Here is a 17,633-nt window from a genome sequence, read left to right as displayed (position 1 = left end):
AGCAAGGGTACAAGAACACCACCCATTTTACTGTTCCCTAGCTGCTGCTGCTGTCATTCAAAAGCTAGCCAAACTGAAAGTAAACGAGACCAAGGCAAGGGGCTAAACGGTGGGTCTTTGGATGGTCCACTTACCATCCCTACCCTCACTTAACCTCCCAGGAAATAGAAGCTGTTAGAGTGGAGACCTGGGAGAAAGATGTGACTCAAGTGAGGATGACGTTTCCCACTCCTCTTGGTCTCAGCCCCTCCCCTGAGACAGGGAACTTGAACGCATATATCAGCCCCCCAAAGCACACCCTGACAGGGTAAGGTGCTGTCCAACTGATGCTTCTGTCTAAGTCATGCATACAAGTCAAAGGACGCCTGGGGATCAGAAAGTGTCTCATCATTCCCTAGGGCTGGATGTTTCTGTGAAGATGGGATGGCAGCCAAAAGACTGGGAAATACAGAATATAGGTAGTGAAAGGAGATATAATGGCCCAGTGGCTCAGAAACAAGTTGCAAGTAAGAGAATTATAAACCCTTAAGTTCTGTTTCTAAATATAATCTTGAAGGTATCTGCAGCTATGACTTCCCCACCCCTGCTGCTGGTAGCTGGGTTCATATATGAGTGCCATTTCTCACTGACTCTTAGCTCCCTGTGTCCTCTTGACCATGTTATTATCCTGAGGATGCCACAACTGTACTGATTTCATGAGGCGGTGGTGGCTCTGGCCATGACTGCTTTCTTTTCTATTATTAGATTTTCTTAGAATGTTCCTGGCATACATTGGCACTGGATGTCTCGGACCTGTTAACTTCTAGAACCAAAGTGCAGGTCATTTACCATTAAGCATAAAACATAGCTTGGTGTGGCCATGAGAGGACTGAGACCAAGGAAGGAATGGAGAGGGTCACACGGTTAGGATGTGTCAGAGGCAGAATCTGAAGCCATAGCTTCCTGACTTGGATGCTCCAGTCACTATGCCACACTGCTGCTCACTGTGGGTATTACTTTGTCCATTGTACAAATGTAGAAAATAAGGCTGAGGGAGGTTCAATGACTTGTCTGTGGCCACACAGCTGGGAAATGTCAAGAAAAGATTTAAACCCAGGTCTTTCGAGATTTCAAACCCTCCACTCCTTCCACCAAACCGCGTTGCCTCAACTATTCCAAAAGATGTGGCAAATTTCAGAGATATGTCCTTTAAGGAAATTTTAACAACAGAAATATAATATGGAATATTTTATGAATGTAAATAAAATGGATATGATTTTATAAACTTGGTTATGAGGAATCTCATGTGGAAGCTCATATTTCAGTTAATACAAGAATAAGTCTTTAAACAGTCCATACATTTCTTTCTTCTTAAGATGGTTTTTTTGGGTGAGGCAATAGGGGTTAAGTGACTTGCCCAGGGTCACACACCTAGTTAGTGTCTGAGGCTGGATATGAACTCAGGTCCTCCTGACTCCACAGCTGATACTCTATCCACTGCACCACCTAGCTGCCCCTTAAGATTTCATTTTCAAGGTAAAATAAAAAGTCTGGTGGTCTAAAATGCTAAATAGAACTTCCATTATTTTTGAGATTGCCCTGAAATGTCTATGAATTTAAATGCAATAATGAATTTTAACATGATTGAATATGTGTACCAAATGAACTGTATTCACTTACACCAGAGATTCTCACACTTTTTCAATCTGAGAATTACTTCAGCAGGGCAAGGATCTCAAGGACCACCCACTACACACCTGGGTGTGACAGCTTGTCCATAAAAATGTTACAAAATTGGGATAAATGAAAGCACTGTTTTTGATGAGACATCAGTGACACGCTTAGTTTTGGGCATGTTTCACTTTTATAACTATGTCTACTGTTTTCCATCTAATCCATTTAGGCTGAATCAATGACTACAACAGATTGTTAGAATCCCCACAAACTACTATTTATATCTGCTCATTTGAAGCTGACAATCTTGCAAACGTTTGATCTAACATTCATTCACATTCTCCATCTGTCTGACTCATTTATGAAAAGTGAGGGTTGATTTATGAAATGTAGTAAAATATGGGTAGGTATGGAGAGTTTGTAATCTACACCTGGGGAACCATTCAATCAGTAACATCAGTAATTTATTTAAGTATTTGAATAACATATGGTCTTGGTGGTCCTACTAAATTTTAAATGGCTTAAATCTGTTTTCCTACGAAACACAAGCATAGATAAAAGGCTGAAAACCTTTCAATATCCAAATTACCTATCAACTAATTTATGAGACTCAAAAATCACATGCATAAATATTATCTTAGGACGTAATTTTGGCAAATGTCAAAACATACAAAATAAAACCAAAATTATTTCTTCCTCTTTAAAATAATGTTAATTCAAGGCTGTTAGTGTAGTTTTGGTAACTTTAAAAAAAAAAATACTACCTCTTCCATGAAATCTGCCCTGATTCTCCTTCTTGGCAAGGAAATGTCCCTTCTCAGAACTCATCTACTACTTAGCTTGTAAATCTCATACACTTACCATGTGTTTTGAATTACAGTTATTTGCATACATGCCACATATCCATATTAATCTGCAAACTCCATGAAGTAAAGGAAAATGTCACATGAAATCTTTTTACCTCAACCAGTGCTTACTGTACAAAACAGGTACTTAGTGAATATCCATTCAACATAAATACAATTACAAAATGCTTTCTTTATGGAAAAACTCAACTTATTATATTAATTTAGTGAAGATCATGTACAGAGACTATTATATACACTGAAGATAATATATTTAACAGCTACTTACTTGCTGTTGCTGCAAAGGAGAAGCTTCTGATGGCAAACCGTGGGATGACCTGCTACGTGGTGGTGGCTGGGGTGGGGCTTCAAGAGTCTGTTGGGAAGTGGGCTGAGGCAGGGGTGATGGTATAGGAACAAGAGGCTCCTGCATCTTCTGAGCAGGTGCAGTGAAGGAGGGTGGGGCAGGAGCAACTGTCTGAGGCTTTAGTGGTTCAGGGAGTACAACTGACCCTAAAAATATGGGGAAAGTTATAATGTTACTGGACAATTTCTAGAAACCTAAGACTAATACCCTCAGTAAAACATATTGGTCCCTTTTTTCCTTCAAATAAGAAGCAATATGTGGTACTTAGTAAAAATGTATTAGAATACAGATAATTTCAGGATTTGGAAAAGTTCTTCCCTCATTATTGTCATGGCTCCCAGTTAGTCAGCAAACATCAAGAGTTAGGGGAAAACAAGGGATTTAAAATGTACTTTTTACCTTTTGGTAATTCAGATGGTTTACTTTGGATTTCAGCAGTTATCTTCCCAGCAGAGACACGGGCAAGGCTTTGTGGTGCACTGATGACTCCAGCACGTGGTGGGATGGTCTTAAACAAGGTAATTGCAAAACTTGTGAAATTAATTTATTTCAAGTAAGTACAATCTTCATTATAAGTATTTGCTTTAACACAAGAACTTAAATTAATAAAATGACCAATTATGGCTCCAGAGGACTAAGGATGAAATACGCTTCCTTGCTGCTCTCAATAGAGATATGGAATGCAGGAGATCACATCAACAAGCATTTATTTATTAAGTGCTTACGATGTGCCAGGTATTGTTCTGTGGATACAAAAAGAGGCAAAAATAGTTTCTGCTCCCCAGGAGCCAACAATCTAACAGAAGAGACTGCATGCAAACAATTATATACAAACAAGATGAACAAACATAGGCATACCTAGATCTATCTATCTGAGATAATGTGAAGGTAATCTCAGAGGGAAAGAACTAGCATTTAAAGAGGAACAGGAAGCCTTCTATATAAAGCAGGATTGCAGTTGAGACTTAAAAGAAGCCAGGAAAGCCAAGAAGCTTAGGTAAAGAAGAAGAGCATGGGAGAAAGCCAGGGAATATGTCCAAGGTGGGGAAATGGAGTAAGGAATTACAAGGACATAAGTGTTACTGAATAGCAGAGAACATGGAAAGGAATAAGGTAGAAGAATGGGCCAGGTTGGTTCTGATGCTATTGGCTTTAAAAACTAAACGGAGGATTTTTTATTTGATCCTGGATGTAGCAAGGAGCCAGTGGAGTTGGTTGATAAGGGAGTGACATGATTAGACCTGTGCTTTAGAAAAGTCACTCTGATAGCCGAGTGGAGAATAAACTAGAATAGGCAGACCAATCAAAAAGTTATTACAATGGTTCAGGGGTCATCTGATGAGGGTGGGGGCAGTGTGGAAGGAAGAAGGGGATATATACAAAACCTATAAGTAGACATGGTAGAACTCATAGGATCTGGAATAGGATAATGGGGTTGAGAGAGAATGAGGTATTGAAAATGATGCGAGTCTTGGTAACTTGTGAGTTATCAAGTTGTATTATGAGTTGTGAGTTGTGAGTCTTGGTAACTAGGATTATGGTGTCTTCAACAATAACGGGAAAGTTAGGAAGATGGGAGGACTTTGGAGGAAAAAGAATGAGTACAGTTTTGGGGTTTAAGATGTTTATGAGACATCTACTTAGAGATATCAAATAAGTAGTTAGAGACGTGAGTTTATAGGTCAGGAGAGAGGGAGGTTACGGGTAGCTAAATATCTGAGAATCACCTGCATAGAGATGATAATTGGATCCATGGCAGCTGATGAGATCACTAAATGAAATAATATAGAGGGAGAAGAAAATAGAATAGGATAGAGACTTAAGGAACACCCGTGATTAGTGTGTAAGACTTGGATGACAATCCAGCAAAGAATTCTGAGAAGGAGCAAGACAGGGAGGAAGAAAACTAGGAGACAGCAATGCCATCAAAACACAAGGAGGACAGAGCATCAAGAAGAGGAGGGCAGCTGACAATGCCAAAGGCTGCAGATCAAGAAGGATAAGGAGTAGATTTGGCAAGGCCAAAGAGATAACTGGTAACTTTGCAGTTTCAGTTGAAGGATGAAGTTGGAAGCTAGATTACAGAGAGTTAGTTAAGAAGGGGAAAGGAAAGAAAATAGAGGCACTGATTGTTGAAGACCCTCTCAAGGAGTTAAGCTACCAAAAAAAAGATATTGGATGATAGCTAAGGGAGATGGAGAGAGGAAGTAAAAGTTTTGGGGAGGTGGGGGAGACATGAGCATGTTTGTAAGCGGCTGAGATGCAGTCAGTAAACCGGGAAGATATTGAACATAACTGAGCATGGGGATTATAATGGGAAGGTGAGGTAAGCTGCTTGAGAAGATAGGATGGCCAGACAGACATTGTAAAGAAGGACCCTTTAAATTCTGAGAATGATGTCAATGAGCAGGATGTGCCAGACCTGTATGATACAGGTAATGAAATAGTCTGTCAATATGACAACACTGAAGAAAAAACAAATGGAAATTTTACAAAAGAGATGGTGTCATGCTTTGGAGGGAAAGACTAGGTGTTTGTCCAAGCCACTGGAGATGCAGACTGGTAAATTTTGTGTGCTCTGTTTATCAGCTCTTTGTGTCTATGTAGATATCAGTGAGAGTACATTAAATATTCTGAAAATTTTTTTGTTTGAAATAAAAGTTTACCGAAACATGCTAATGTTAAAAAAAAAAGAAAAGAAAATGGAATGGAATGAGACCACTTGTGCATGTCTCCCTAACTAAAGAGAAGGGCCACCTCTTTATGTGAGGCAGGGGTGAAGGAAGAGAAAGTGGCAGAAGGGATTGGCAATGATGGTAGATGAGAAGGAGGGAAGAAAAGAGAACTCTTGGCAAAATGGCTTCATTTTTTTCAGTGAAATAAGAAGTATTTCCTCTTCAGCTAAGAGGCTTGGGGAGGGGAAGCCCTGGGAGGTTAGAGGACTGATGAAAAGGTCAGGAAAAAAGTGTTGAGTGGGAGAGTGAACTGATTTGGGTGGTATAAAAAGACTGCCTTATAACTTGAAGGTTCAGCTGAGATGTGCAACATAATTTTGTAGTGGAACCAAATACCATGGTTGTGTTTCTATTTTGAACATATTTTTGGCATATGGTGTGAGGTGTTTGTCTAAACTAATTTCTTTTTGGCTGCTTTCCAGTTTTCCCAGCAATTCATGTAAAAAGGAGGAGTTCTTCCCACAGTAATTAATATGCTTAGATTCAAATATTCAACATTCTTTTTCAATGGCTTCTGTTTTTTGTTTACGTAGTCCATCTCATGGATTGGCTTTCTTTTTAATGAAATAGTTTCAATACTGCTTTATAATTAAAAGCCTGATAATTCTATGCTCACTTCAATCGCAGTTTTTTCACTACTTCCCTGAAATTGTAGACTTTCTGTTCCTCCAAAGGAATTTTGATATCCTTTTTGTCTAGGCCTACAAGAAGCCCCTTCATAATTCAGTTGGCCTGGAGGTAACCACATCTGTAAATTAATTTTGGTAGTTTTGTTTTATGCTTTCTTTTAATATGCTGATATTCAAATTGCATGATAAAGCAAATTAAACAGGATTTAGCTCATACCGGCTTTGCTGCACTGTATCCAACAATTCCCGGGCTTGTTAATCCTCCTTGAGGTGAGGGCTGATTACGTCCTAAAATAAAGGTATCATTTAAAAAAATACACATATCCCACAAGTCCGTTATATGGTCTAGGTTCAAATGGAAGGTTTTTGTTTTCTGTTTGTTTGGTTTTTTTACCTAAAACATCTTTTCTTGTTGTTCCAGGGCTTTTGGGTGCTTTGAACAGGAAGGAAAAGAAAATCAGTCTCAAGAATAATACTTCATGACATCACTTTGCTTCTCATAACATGAAAAAACTGAGGGCATGAAATGAATAAATGGAATTTCTTGAGCCTGCTTTAGATAAAATTATTAGAGTGGACAAGACTGACACAGTTCTGATGACTGGTGTCGGACAGTATTTTCCACTCAGCAATATAGAGAAACTGGAATTTGCACTTCAAAAAATCCATTAGATAACATTAATGCACAAAATTTTGGCTTTTGGTTCTGACATGGACACACTCATGATAAAACAGTAAGGAAGGCAAGAATTTTCAGTGCCCTTCTGACCTCAGTCTTCTGTCCTACTCAGGGGAAGATTTTTCTTGAGATTTGGTTCTTCAGTATAATGTCCTTCTACAAACTTGTGATTAATTAGTAGTACCTGTAAATGGTCATTTTTCTAGGCCATATCAGACAAAATTTCCTTCAGGGCAAAAAAATTCCCAACAGCTCTGCACTGTTCAAGTTCTATGCTAATCACTGTAAAATCAAACTGGAGTCTCATTATATAATACACTGTCATTGGGGCTCATGAAGTAGAATAATATTATGGATAAAGTCATCTTACACTGAGAACCTTTTAGCATTATTATAATTAACTCTCCCAGAGGAGATACATGAAGAATCTGTCTCTAATAAAGCAAGAGCAAATACAGTTAAAGCAGGTTCAAGTGTAAACAACCATGCAAGATGAAATATGAAAAACAATTAAATAGGCCAGAAGAAGAAAAACTATCAGAGCAGGGGGGGGGGGGGTCTGCAAACTAAAACCCTGAACCAAATTTATCCATTTTTCCTCTCTTTGGATAACTGTAACCTTCAAAACCAAAGGCTAGTCCTTTTCAATGAAATTTCTGGTTGAAGAGCAATTCTCCATTAGAAAGCCATTTATGCAAACCACTGACGTTATCTATATGTTATCTTCTAGGACCTCCATTCAGATGCCTTAACTACAATGACTAGTTTTAAAAAAGACCTCTCATTATTACCAAATTCAGAAATAAATGACCATGTTCGTACATCTTTAACTTGTGTGAAAAAAAACTTTAAGTACTTTTCTTATAGCAATATTTTGTAGTGTTTAAAAGGAAAGGACTGCAATTAAATACATGAGAAAATTTTAGTAGAGTAGAATCAGTTTTTAATGAAAGGTAAATGGACAAATTTTGAAGAAGGTACACAATACAGAAAGCCTTACGATAACGGAAAGCAAGGAGAAGCTAGTATACAAAAAGGAGAGATGTGAAGACAGTTTTAGAAAATGATTTCAGACACAGGAAAGTGATGTTCAGAGACACAAAATGAGACACATTTCTACAATGCAGAAGTCTGGTTACCTTCCAACTCTTGCCTGGCTCCCCCAGGGCTGGGAGGCCCTCCAAGACCTTTAGAGAGAAAGAACAGAAGCTGTACATGGCAGAGCGAAGCAAGCACGAAAAGGAAACAACTGAAAAGAATTTCGAAGCCAAACACACTTTTTAGAAACATGATTTTGTTGTTTTAAATATTTTTAAAGCAATCATGCCAAACCAAGGTGAAATAATACTTATAGATACCTATTTCCAGCTTCTAAACCTCAAACAAATGGCCAGAAATAAGATTATAGTTCTCTGTCTCTACAATTACTAGCATCAAAGAATTTGATAGCAAGGACAAAGGGGATTTTACTTCATGCTTGTTCCATTCTTTTAAAAGAAAACTACCAAGATTCAACTGTAAATCATATGTATGTATGTATATCTATCTATATCTATACATGTGAAAGACTGAGCTATATTTCCAGTGTTAACATGATTAAATGAAAATAATGACCAGTTTATCTAAAAGGACCAAATTCCTGAGAGATGCTGCTATGTCATTCTGAATTGCTAGGAGACTACACATGAAAAAATAAACTGTAATAAAGAATTTTTTATGAGTTTGTTAAACTCTTACCAGATACTTTAAGAATTCTTCCCTAAATGCATTGCATTGTTAGGGTTATTTTTCCACTGAATGATAAATATGAACATAAATGATACTCATTATTATGAATTACATATTTCTATTTAAGTCACTCAGAGAATTCTTTCTATTCATGATGTTTTCTGCCCTGAAGATCCATCACACATGAAATGTAACTAGAAGATAATAAGTGGGAGCCACAGTCGTGGTATACAGGTAACATTAACATTCCGTGTAGGGAAACTGGAGATTTTCCAGAGTTGTACTTTGCAGAACATGTATAAATGAAATTATTTTGCTGTTCTTATAATGGAAGCTTCCTTTGGCTTACCCTCACACATACAACATAAGCAGGGTAATAACCTGTGCAAATTTGCTTTGATACTGTAATACTTTTTCTTATCCTTTTCTGGGAAAACTGGACATTTTTCTTCCAATTGAATTTTGTGTGATTTCAATGTGAATGTGTTATAATTAAAAGTAACACTTCTAACTATGATTAATTTTTAAGCACATAGTTTCTAATGAAAGAAAACAAAAGCACATAATTCTTAAAGACTCAGTAGATGAAAGACATGATTTACAGTAAGTCACAATAAAGGTATGCAAAATTTAGCAAATTAGATTTCAACTTTTAATCTTAAGAATTCAAAGATTTTTAAACAGAACTGCGAGACAGAGAAACATACTACAAGCAACTCAGATCTTCTATAACCATGAATATTAAATGGTCAATGTGTGGTGATCAGAAATTTGAAAAGGATGAAAAGTATGCTGTATGTGCTGTACATGAATACTCTTTGAAATTTCTGTGTTGGCCAGGAGAAAAAAAAAAGTTGATTTTGTTACTGCTTTGCTAAAGTGGATGCATCTTTATTTTATTTTAAAGGAGTGGAAGATAATAGAAAGGAATATGTGTGTTGATAGTAACACTCTAATAAAAACATTTTTAAATTCCTGCATTTCAGTACTGGAATAAAAACTTTGAAACCAAAAAAACTACTACAGGCAATATTTATTTAATGCTTAATATGTTCTGTATAAAATTCTGCAATAATTTCTTCTTTGTTTCAAACGTGTGATTTCATTAGTATAAGTAACCCTCAGTGAGGAAACTCTCTCTACCAAAGCAGATTAGCAGCCACTCTGCAACTTAGAGTCCGGCAGAAATGTACCAAGAGCAACAGCTTGCTCAGGGTCATGGAGCCATTATGTGTAAGAGATGGGACCTGAACGCAGCTCCTCCCCAAGCCCTGCACTCTGGCCACTACTGCCCCTCTCTGAAACACAGCTGTTCTTGAATTTCATGAGTGAACCGCAGTAACCATCTACAACACTGACAGCCTAATCCGTTATATTCATAGCTAAATTTTTAGAGAAAAAAGTCCCCTCTTAAGAAGCCTGAAACAATGTTTTAACTCTTTGACTCAAAAATCCTTTGGTTGAAAGGAGAATTCTGTGTTAAGTCAATACATGAACATACCCAAATCCAGACTTGATAACAAATATAAACTGTTACCTCCAAATTCCTTTCTAGCAGGTGCGGGACTCCTACTCCCTTTTAATGTCATAAGAAAAGTACGCAGCACAAAGGAAAATGAGAATCAATGACAGAACTGGAGAGTTAGGAGAATCAGATGTTTAAATGGTACTTAAAACAATTCATTCATCATTTTAAATAAATTACCTAGAAACTGCACAAAAGGATCTAAGACCTATGGATGGTAGCCATTATGTATATGCATATACTTCCAATAATGTGCTGTCTTATAAACAGTTCACAGAGATAAGACATTTTCTCAGAAAGAAACTTTCTTCTATCAAAAATATATGTACATATACATATATATGTAAAAATATGTGTATAATTTAGTAATCTCAAATCCAATAATAAATTATAAAGAACTGACTGAACTAATTAACATTAAATATTAACACTGAAAACGGTAGAGACTGGTTTGCACAAAAAGAAAACCAATTTAGATTTCAATAGGAAAGTCTAAATACTTAACTATATCCAATTGCTAAAAAAAAAAAAAAAATCACATATATACATAGAGATAGGAGAGAAAAAAAAATCATGTGAGCAAATCCAATTTATACTCATTCTATGTTTGGTTATGCCTACTATATATTTTAGAAAAAGGCTGACAGAAAAAAGTTAGAGCCAGAGGTTTAAAAATAAGCGATATACTAAAAGATAAAAGGGCTGAGTAGAATTTTTTAAAATTCATTGGAATAGAAATAAATGAATGGTGCACGCTATAAACAACAAGGTGGTTACCTGAAGGAGGGGGTGGTCTTTGTGGGGGAGCTGGACGTGTAGGTGGGGCAACTGGCCGAGGAGGAGGAGGACGTTTAGGCTCCAAGACCTGGGAAGACTCTTTCTGTGGTTGAGTGTCAAAAGGTGAATCTAAAACAACAAAAATCCATATATTTTATTTGAAAAATTACTTTCTCTGGTATGCTTGAAGACAATTATATTTTTTTTTTGAGGAGGGAGGCTAATTCAGTAAGGTACAAGAAAGAGCTGGATATCCTCATTTTGCAAGTGGAAAAATTAAAGAACAATGCCTAGAGTCAATTTAGAGTTGCAACTAGAATCTAGGTCACCAAAGAACACTTTCTCTACATAAAATGGCAGAGGAGGATTCTACCGGTTCGGCGTTCCACCAAAGGAGCTGCTCACAGAGTACTTAGCTCTTCATGTCAGGCTCCTACAGCGCTCTGATGTGCTAACAAAGGAGCAGGATACAGTAGGAAGCTCAGCAAACCAAGTGAGGAGATTCTGATTCTAGCTCTAGCTCTGCAACTCTCTGGATCAGTCTCATCAAATTATAACTTCCCTGAATCTTAATTTCTTCACTGATAAAATGAAACAGACTAATTAAGGAAAGGTCTAAAATTCTCTGATTCTAAGATCAAATCCAAGAAGAATGTAAACAACAGTATGTCTATTTTTTGAAGGTTAGTTCTGCTGTGTAAATATAATGAACAAGTTTGGCCCCAGAAAAGAATCAAGAAAATGTACTTCCTTCCTCCTACTGTGGAGGAAGGAACATGGTATATACTGTTAGCTGTGGTCAATGTGTTGGCTAGTTTTGCTGAACTGCTTTTTTTCTCCTCTTTTAAAATCTGTCACAAAGGATGACTCATGGGAAGGAGAGGGAGAAGGTACATATTTGGAAATGCACATGTTATAAAGAAAATGCATCAATATAAATCATATTTATATAAATATAAATTTTTTAGAAAGTTCTAATCAAGAAAATCTAAAAGTCACCCAAACATTTTACCTATCACTTTATTTCTAATTATTGTGTATCCTTTCAGTATAATGTATGTTCTTTGAGGGTAGAGACTTTTTTATTATTGTCTTTGAATTCTCAACACCTAGTCCAAGTATTTAATACATGTTGGCTAAATTTGTTGTTTATGAAATACACCTGTAGGGAAACAGAAATACAGCCCTTTTCCTCTTTTTTCTTCTTGTCTTTAAGGCATTACCTTAATGGTACTATAGTTTTCCCTCTTTGCTTCTCAGTATCCTGGAACTAGTTAACCACCAAGCACAGAAGCCATGGTCTACCCGACCTCCCAGAACTGGCTTCCCTATCTAGCAGGCTTGGTTTCAGGTGAATTGGCTTCCAACTTTTTTTCTGCCTTTACCCTGTAAATGGAATCAGTAGAGATCTTTAATAATGGACCTTTTTTCCTCAGGAACATGATGGGGGTTCTTCTAACTTTCCCTTAATCCCATAGTTGCCTTTGGCCAGATAGTGACCTTTCTCTTAAAGGTAGAATCCCTGCCCTCTTGGGGAGCAAGCTGTGGTGTTTATTCCATGTAGCAGTAGCCTCCCCTTCTGATTCATCTGGGCACTGACCTATGGTCCATCTTACCCTTCCCCAAGATGATTACAGTTACTGCCAGGGGAAAATAACATTTCCTATCCCTCCTTTCTTATACCTAAACATTTTCTTCTTGAAAAGTAGATACAATGAGAAGATCCTCATTTAGTAAAAACTCCACCCTCATGAGGTTTGTCTCCTGCCTATTTGAGTATCGAGGCAGCTAGATGGTACAATGGACAGAGCACTGGAGCCTAAGTCAACACTATAATAATATAAAAGTAAATGCAAATAATGGAAGTTATAGTAGTATCCCATATAACATAAACATCTAAAAATAAGATCAGGTCAAGGACTGAATACATGTAATGAAAGAATTAGAATCTGGTGACATGAATGAATTTATTTTTCCCTGTGTAAACCCCAACTACAATTTTTCTTCTCCTACCTTTGGCCTCAAGAAAATAGGTATATTCATGAGATATAAAGTACGAGGCAGAGTGTGCCAAAAGTACAGTTCAGCTTTTTAAAGTTTAATAGCTTAAAGCTGCACTAAGACTTCTGGGACCCCCTGTATACTCCAGACCTTCAATGGAAGTTCTGAGGCAGCAGGGAGGCCTGTCTGATCTACACACAGTGTCAAAAACCCTTTCATTATAGAGGGAGAAAACACTCACAGGACTAAATTAATGTACAAGGATACTTGCTCTGTGAAGGAAGAGAAGGAACAGGAGGCCCGGGAGGCCCAGGCGGTCCAGGAGCTCTTGCTGGTCCTCGGCTTGGTCTGGCAGGAAGAGGAGGTGGAGGAACGTCAGGGACTGTGGGGGACTGACAGGGGCTGGACCGAGGGGAACAGCTTGGAGATGTTCCAAGACTAGAGCCTGAAGCTGGTTGTAGATGCTGGGGAAGAATTTCTTCTACTTCTGTACTATAGTCATCAACATCACCTAAGGAAAAAATAGTAATTTCTTTTACTAACAAACTGGGTATTTTGAACTTTTCATCAATATGAGTCTATTAATTTTTAGGTTTTATTTTTTAATCTTCATTTCTGCAATATTCACTAATTCCATGATTTAAAGGGCTAAATTTCAGAGCCCAGAATTTGAAGGAATAAATTACACAAGTCATCTATCAACTTCACAAATAAAATACATATTAAGCATTTAGGTTCATTTGAAACAAACCTAAAAACTATTTAATAAAGCTAAAGGAATAAGACAGTCTACATTTTAAGTCACTGAGTTCTAAGTTTGACAAATTTACTTGCAAAATTCTGTAAAGGGCAGGAAAGAAGTTCAATTCTAGAAACACATTAAGATAGATAGGAAGCTGTTTGAATGCAATATATATTTCAACAACCAACATATTTCCTACTAATTAAAATGATACAGAATTGGAGAAGATAATTTAAGGAAGCAAATGTTCAGCAGAACCTGTGAATTTGAGAATGGAATAGCTTACTTACATTTCCATGCTACTTCTTTGTCCCATCCATCACCTGGGTAAAGTAACTAAACTCTGCCCCAAACTTGTGCGATGGTTACATGTGTATATCATCCATGTCTCCCTAACAGCTTAACAGTTTTTATTTTCTAACACTTTGATGGATTTGTGATTTTATCAATCATGCTCTCTAACAACATAGATTGAGATGAGTTCATCCATGCCTGTCCATACTGATTACTCATTCATACATTCTCATAAATACAAACTGTTATCAAAATGTGCTGTGAGGGAAGGTGGCCGTGGGGAGGAAGTGATTTCCTTTAGATCTTCTGCATCACTTAAATATCACATGTCATTTTGCCATTTTGAAGTTCATGTTAAAATTAATGAGATCATACGACCAACTTCAGGTTTTATCACAGTAACAAAATATCATGTTCTTATTTATATTTGCAAATGACTTAGTCATTCAAATTAGATCTCATTTTATTAAAAAAACTGAAACAAGAAATACAATATGAAACAAAAACAAATAGACACTGCTAACGTATACTGCGAAAAAGTGGAAGAGAGAGAACAACGAATTCAATGAAATTTTTAAAAGCATCTTGGCACAAGTTTTGTTTGGTTTCTTTTTAAGCATTATAAAGATGATCCTACTTTTTAATGAAGGGGAAGAGCCTGCTGGGGAGAGCACGAGACGGTGGGAAGAGAACTAGCCGTGGTGCTAAAGGACGTGGGTTCAAGCACCGCCTCTCACAATTACCTGTACGACCTTCAGCAAGTCACTTCAGTCCCTCGGTTTTCCTCATCTACGACACGGCTCCGGTGCCCCCTTTCAGTTCTAGATTTGTGACCCCACCAATGACACAGAACTATCAAATGTACTTGTTTGGTAAACACACCTTCCATAACAAAGTCTTCAGCAACTTCCGCATCTTCCCCAAGCAAAGTGGAACTTGCTGATGGTGGCAACATAATGCTAATTTTCTCCAAATTCATTTCTTTTTCCAAATCAGCAACCCAGTTTGGGCTTTTTAAGGTAATAGTTATGATTCGATCTAAAAGCTGTATTTGGAAGAAAAATGCAAATTTATTAACATGAAAATTAAACCTTCTGCATTAAAGATCCTTTGTCCCATTCTTCCCCAGACTCTAGAGAGGCTGGGGGCAGGGCAAGTCATACAGCAACCCCTTCCTGCCCCCTATTCAGGAAGAGAGAGCTGGAGTCATGACAGGAAAAGAACCTCAAAGGAGGAATATTTATGGATGCTATATCCCACCTAAACCTCACACTTCTCTGATTTCCCCTTACCTTAACTCCATTTGGTCCTGCCCATTCTATTTTCATTGTGAACAAAAACTTCCCTTCATTTTAGACCTCTTCCTCTTGGGCGCCTTCTGTCTATTCATCCTCATGGAGACCTGGCTCCCACAAGATGATAACCTCTAGCCACTCCCTGTACTACTGGTTACATAGCCCACTCCTTATCCTGATCCTGGAGCGAGTGGGAATTGTAAGCCAATTCAAGACTCCTCCTTTGATGCCATCCATCAACACCCTCTCCTTGTTTGAAATTTACTTCTATTTTTGACCCAGTCAAGGTCCTAATAGCACTTATCTATTGTATCCCATGGCATTTGTGCTCCTTCCTCAAGGAATTCAGGTTTTCCTCTTCACTCCAACACCTTCCAAATATTCTAACTTCCCCTTCCCAGTTCCTCAGTCTCTTTAATTCTTGAGACTTCCTCTACTCCACAATAATCACAGCTATCGTGTACACAGCTGTCACTCTTCATCTCACGATCACCCTCCAGTGCCCGTTTCAATGAACAAGATGTCTGAAATGCTTTGATCAGATCTCTGCCCCCTGCCTTCCATCTCTCCCGGGACTTTATCTGTCCTCACTAGCACCTCTACTCTATCATTCAAGTGCTCTCCCAAGCTAGCAAACCTTTCGCCTTCTCTCCCAATCTCAGCCCGAAGGCTAACCCGTTCCTCCTATCTCAAATCCCTTATTTCCCTAGTCTTCCCAAGTTCAGGCCTTGCCAGACTCTAATACTGGATACTCCTATCTGTGCTAAATAGGAGAAAGTCGTGCGATCAAACTATTAGGTTCTCTACAAATCCACATATCTAATCTCAGGGGTCTTCACCAAGCAAGGAAATATGTGTACTCCCTGACTGATTCTCCGTCCCATTCCCTAGAGAGACTATTCTAAAGCCTCCTCCTCCACTCTCATGTTCTAGCCATTGTCTCCTTTCTCTTCTCCATCCATGACATTCCATCTCCAGTCCCCATGCCTTTGCACTGGCTGTCTTCCATTCCTGGAACATGCACCCTCCTCTACCCTGCTCACAGAGTCCCCCTCCTTCCTTTATGATCAGTGAAAGCCTACCCTCGGGCACCCACTGCTCATGTCCTCTTGCTCAAACTACCTTAAACTGAACCATGTTGGTGACTTTTGCTATTTGCATTTTTGTTGCTGTGGTTACTTTTTAAAAATTCTGTTTTTAAGCACTAGAGATGGCTCAAAGAATGGCTTTCAAAGGATCAAAATTGTAGGTTTTCCCAACAGCAGTGGAAAGACATGTGGTGGACATAAATGGGCTGCAGTATAATACCAAAGAACTGTGCACAAGAATGGCATAAAAGATAATAAAACAGATGCATAACTGGAAAAACTAGATAGACTGGTCAGATAACATGAGTGAGAGATAACAAGAAGCCAGGCTGTATAACAAAAATCACCAACATAGTTCAATTCAAGGTCGTTTGAGAGAGAGGATGCTAGCAGTTGGGTGCCTCAAGGGAGGTTTCATGTAAGAAGTAGTGCTTTCCCTGATCATAAAGGAAGGAGGGGGACTCTGTGAGGCAGAGTAGAGGAGGGTGCACGTTCCAGGCATGGAGGACAGCCAGTGCAAAGGCATGGAGACTGGAGAAAGTCCCCAGCACAATATGGTAATTAAAAATAAAAAAAAAAAAACAACCTTGATACTTACATAGCACTTCGAGGTTTATAAAGAGCTTTACATACTTTTATCTCAATTATCTCATCTGACCTTCATAACAATTCCAGGAGTAGGTACTATTATCCTATTCTTATATTACAGATGAGAAACCGAGGCTTAGAAGTGACTTGCCCATGGTTACAAAGCTAGTTAAGTATCGAGAATCAGAATGACAATTCAGGTCTTCCTGATCCCTAAGTCTACAGCTCTTCTTCATCACTGCTCTCTGTGGAGGATTCACAAGTTAAGGACAAGTTGGAGAGGATGGAACGTATCAATGGACTCTGAGCTACAGCAGCATAAGGAAAATACACACTGATATCACAGATCCACTGAAGTATTGATTTTAAACCTTTTAGTGAAAGCTAACCTGTTTAAATGTGATGAATAATACTTATAAAAATGGCTACTTTTCAGCAGCTATTTATAATACAAGTAGTAGTTTACGATACCAATCATTACTATACTAAATATTCCGTCAGGTTATGCCAATATAATAAAAATTGCACTATTCAGCTTACAGGTGACGGTTACCTTAAATGTCATATAATAATGATAATGTTACCATGTGTCACAGTAAATCCTTTTCTTCTGAGTATTTCTGGTCTTCTTCATTATAATCTAATGACTACATATTTCAGAAATTTATGATCTGACTGGAAGCAAGC

The 17,633-nt window shown here is 37.9% G+C and overlaps 1 protein-coding gene across 9 annotated transcripts in view; it reads right to left on the bottom strand.

Moving 5' to 3' along the window:
* The window catches only part of SYNJ1 (synaptojanin 1), a 116,261-nt gene that overhangs the window by 6,251 nt on the left and 92,377 nt on the right, over positions 1-17,633 (bottom strand). For 5 of the 9 annotated variants that reach the window (XM_072615072.1, XM_072615069.1, XM_072615071.1 and 2 more), the window contains 8 exons: positions 14,858-15,020; positions 13,211-13,450; positions 10,939-11,067; positions 8,048-8,095; positions 6,624-6,662; positions 6,447-6,517; positions 3,265-3,373; positions 2,788-3,011 (listed from right to left, as the gene is read on the bottom strand). In XM_072615072.1, the coding sequence (XP_072471173.1) occupies positions 2,788-3,011; positions 3,265-3,373; positions 6,447-6,517; positions 6,624-6,662; positions 8,048-8,095; positions 10,939-11,067; positions 13,211-13,450; positions 14,858-15,020 (1,023 nt within the window). The remainder of the gene's footprint in view (positions 1-2,787; positions 3,012-3,264; positions 3,374-6,446; positions 6,518-6,623; positions 6,663-8,047; positions 8,096-10,938; positions 11,068-13,210; positions 13,451-14,857; positions 15,021-17,633) is intronic. The other 4 variants (XM_072615077.1, XM_072615075.1, XM_072615078.1 and 1 more) reach the window with 2 other exon arrangements.

Source organism: Notamacropus eugenii, chromosome 5, assembly GCF_028372415.1.
Source record: "Notamacropus eugenii isolate mMacEug1 chromosome 5, mMacEug1.pri_v2, whole genome shotgun sequence".
Lineage (NCBI taxonomy): Eukaryota > Metazoa > Chordata > Mammalia > Diprotodontia > Macropodidae > Notamacropus > Notamacropus eugenii.
Note: the sequence above shows the minus strand (reverse complement) of the source record. Positions and strands in the feature narration are given on the sequence as shown.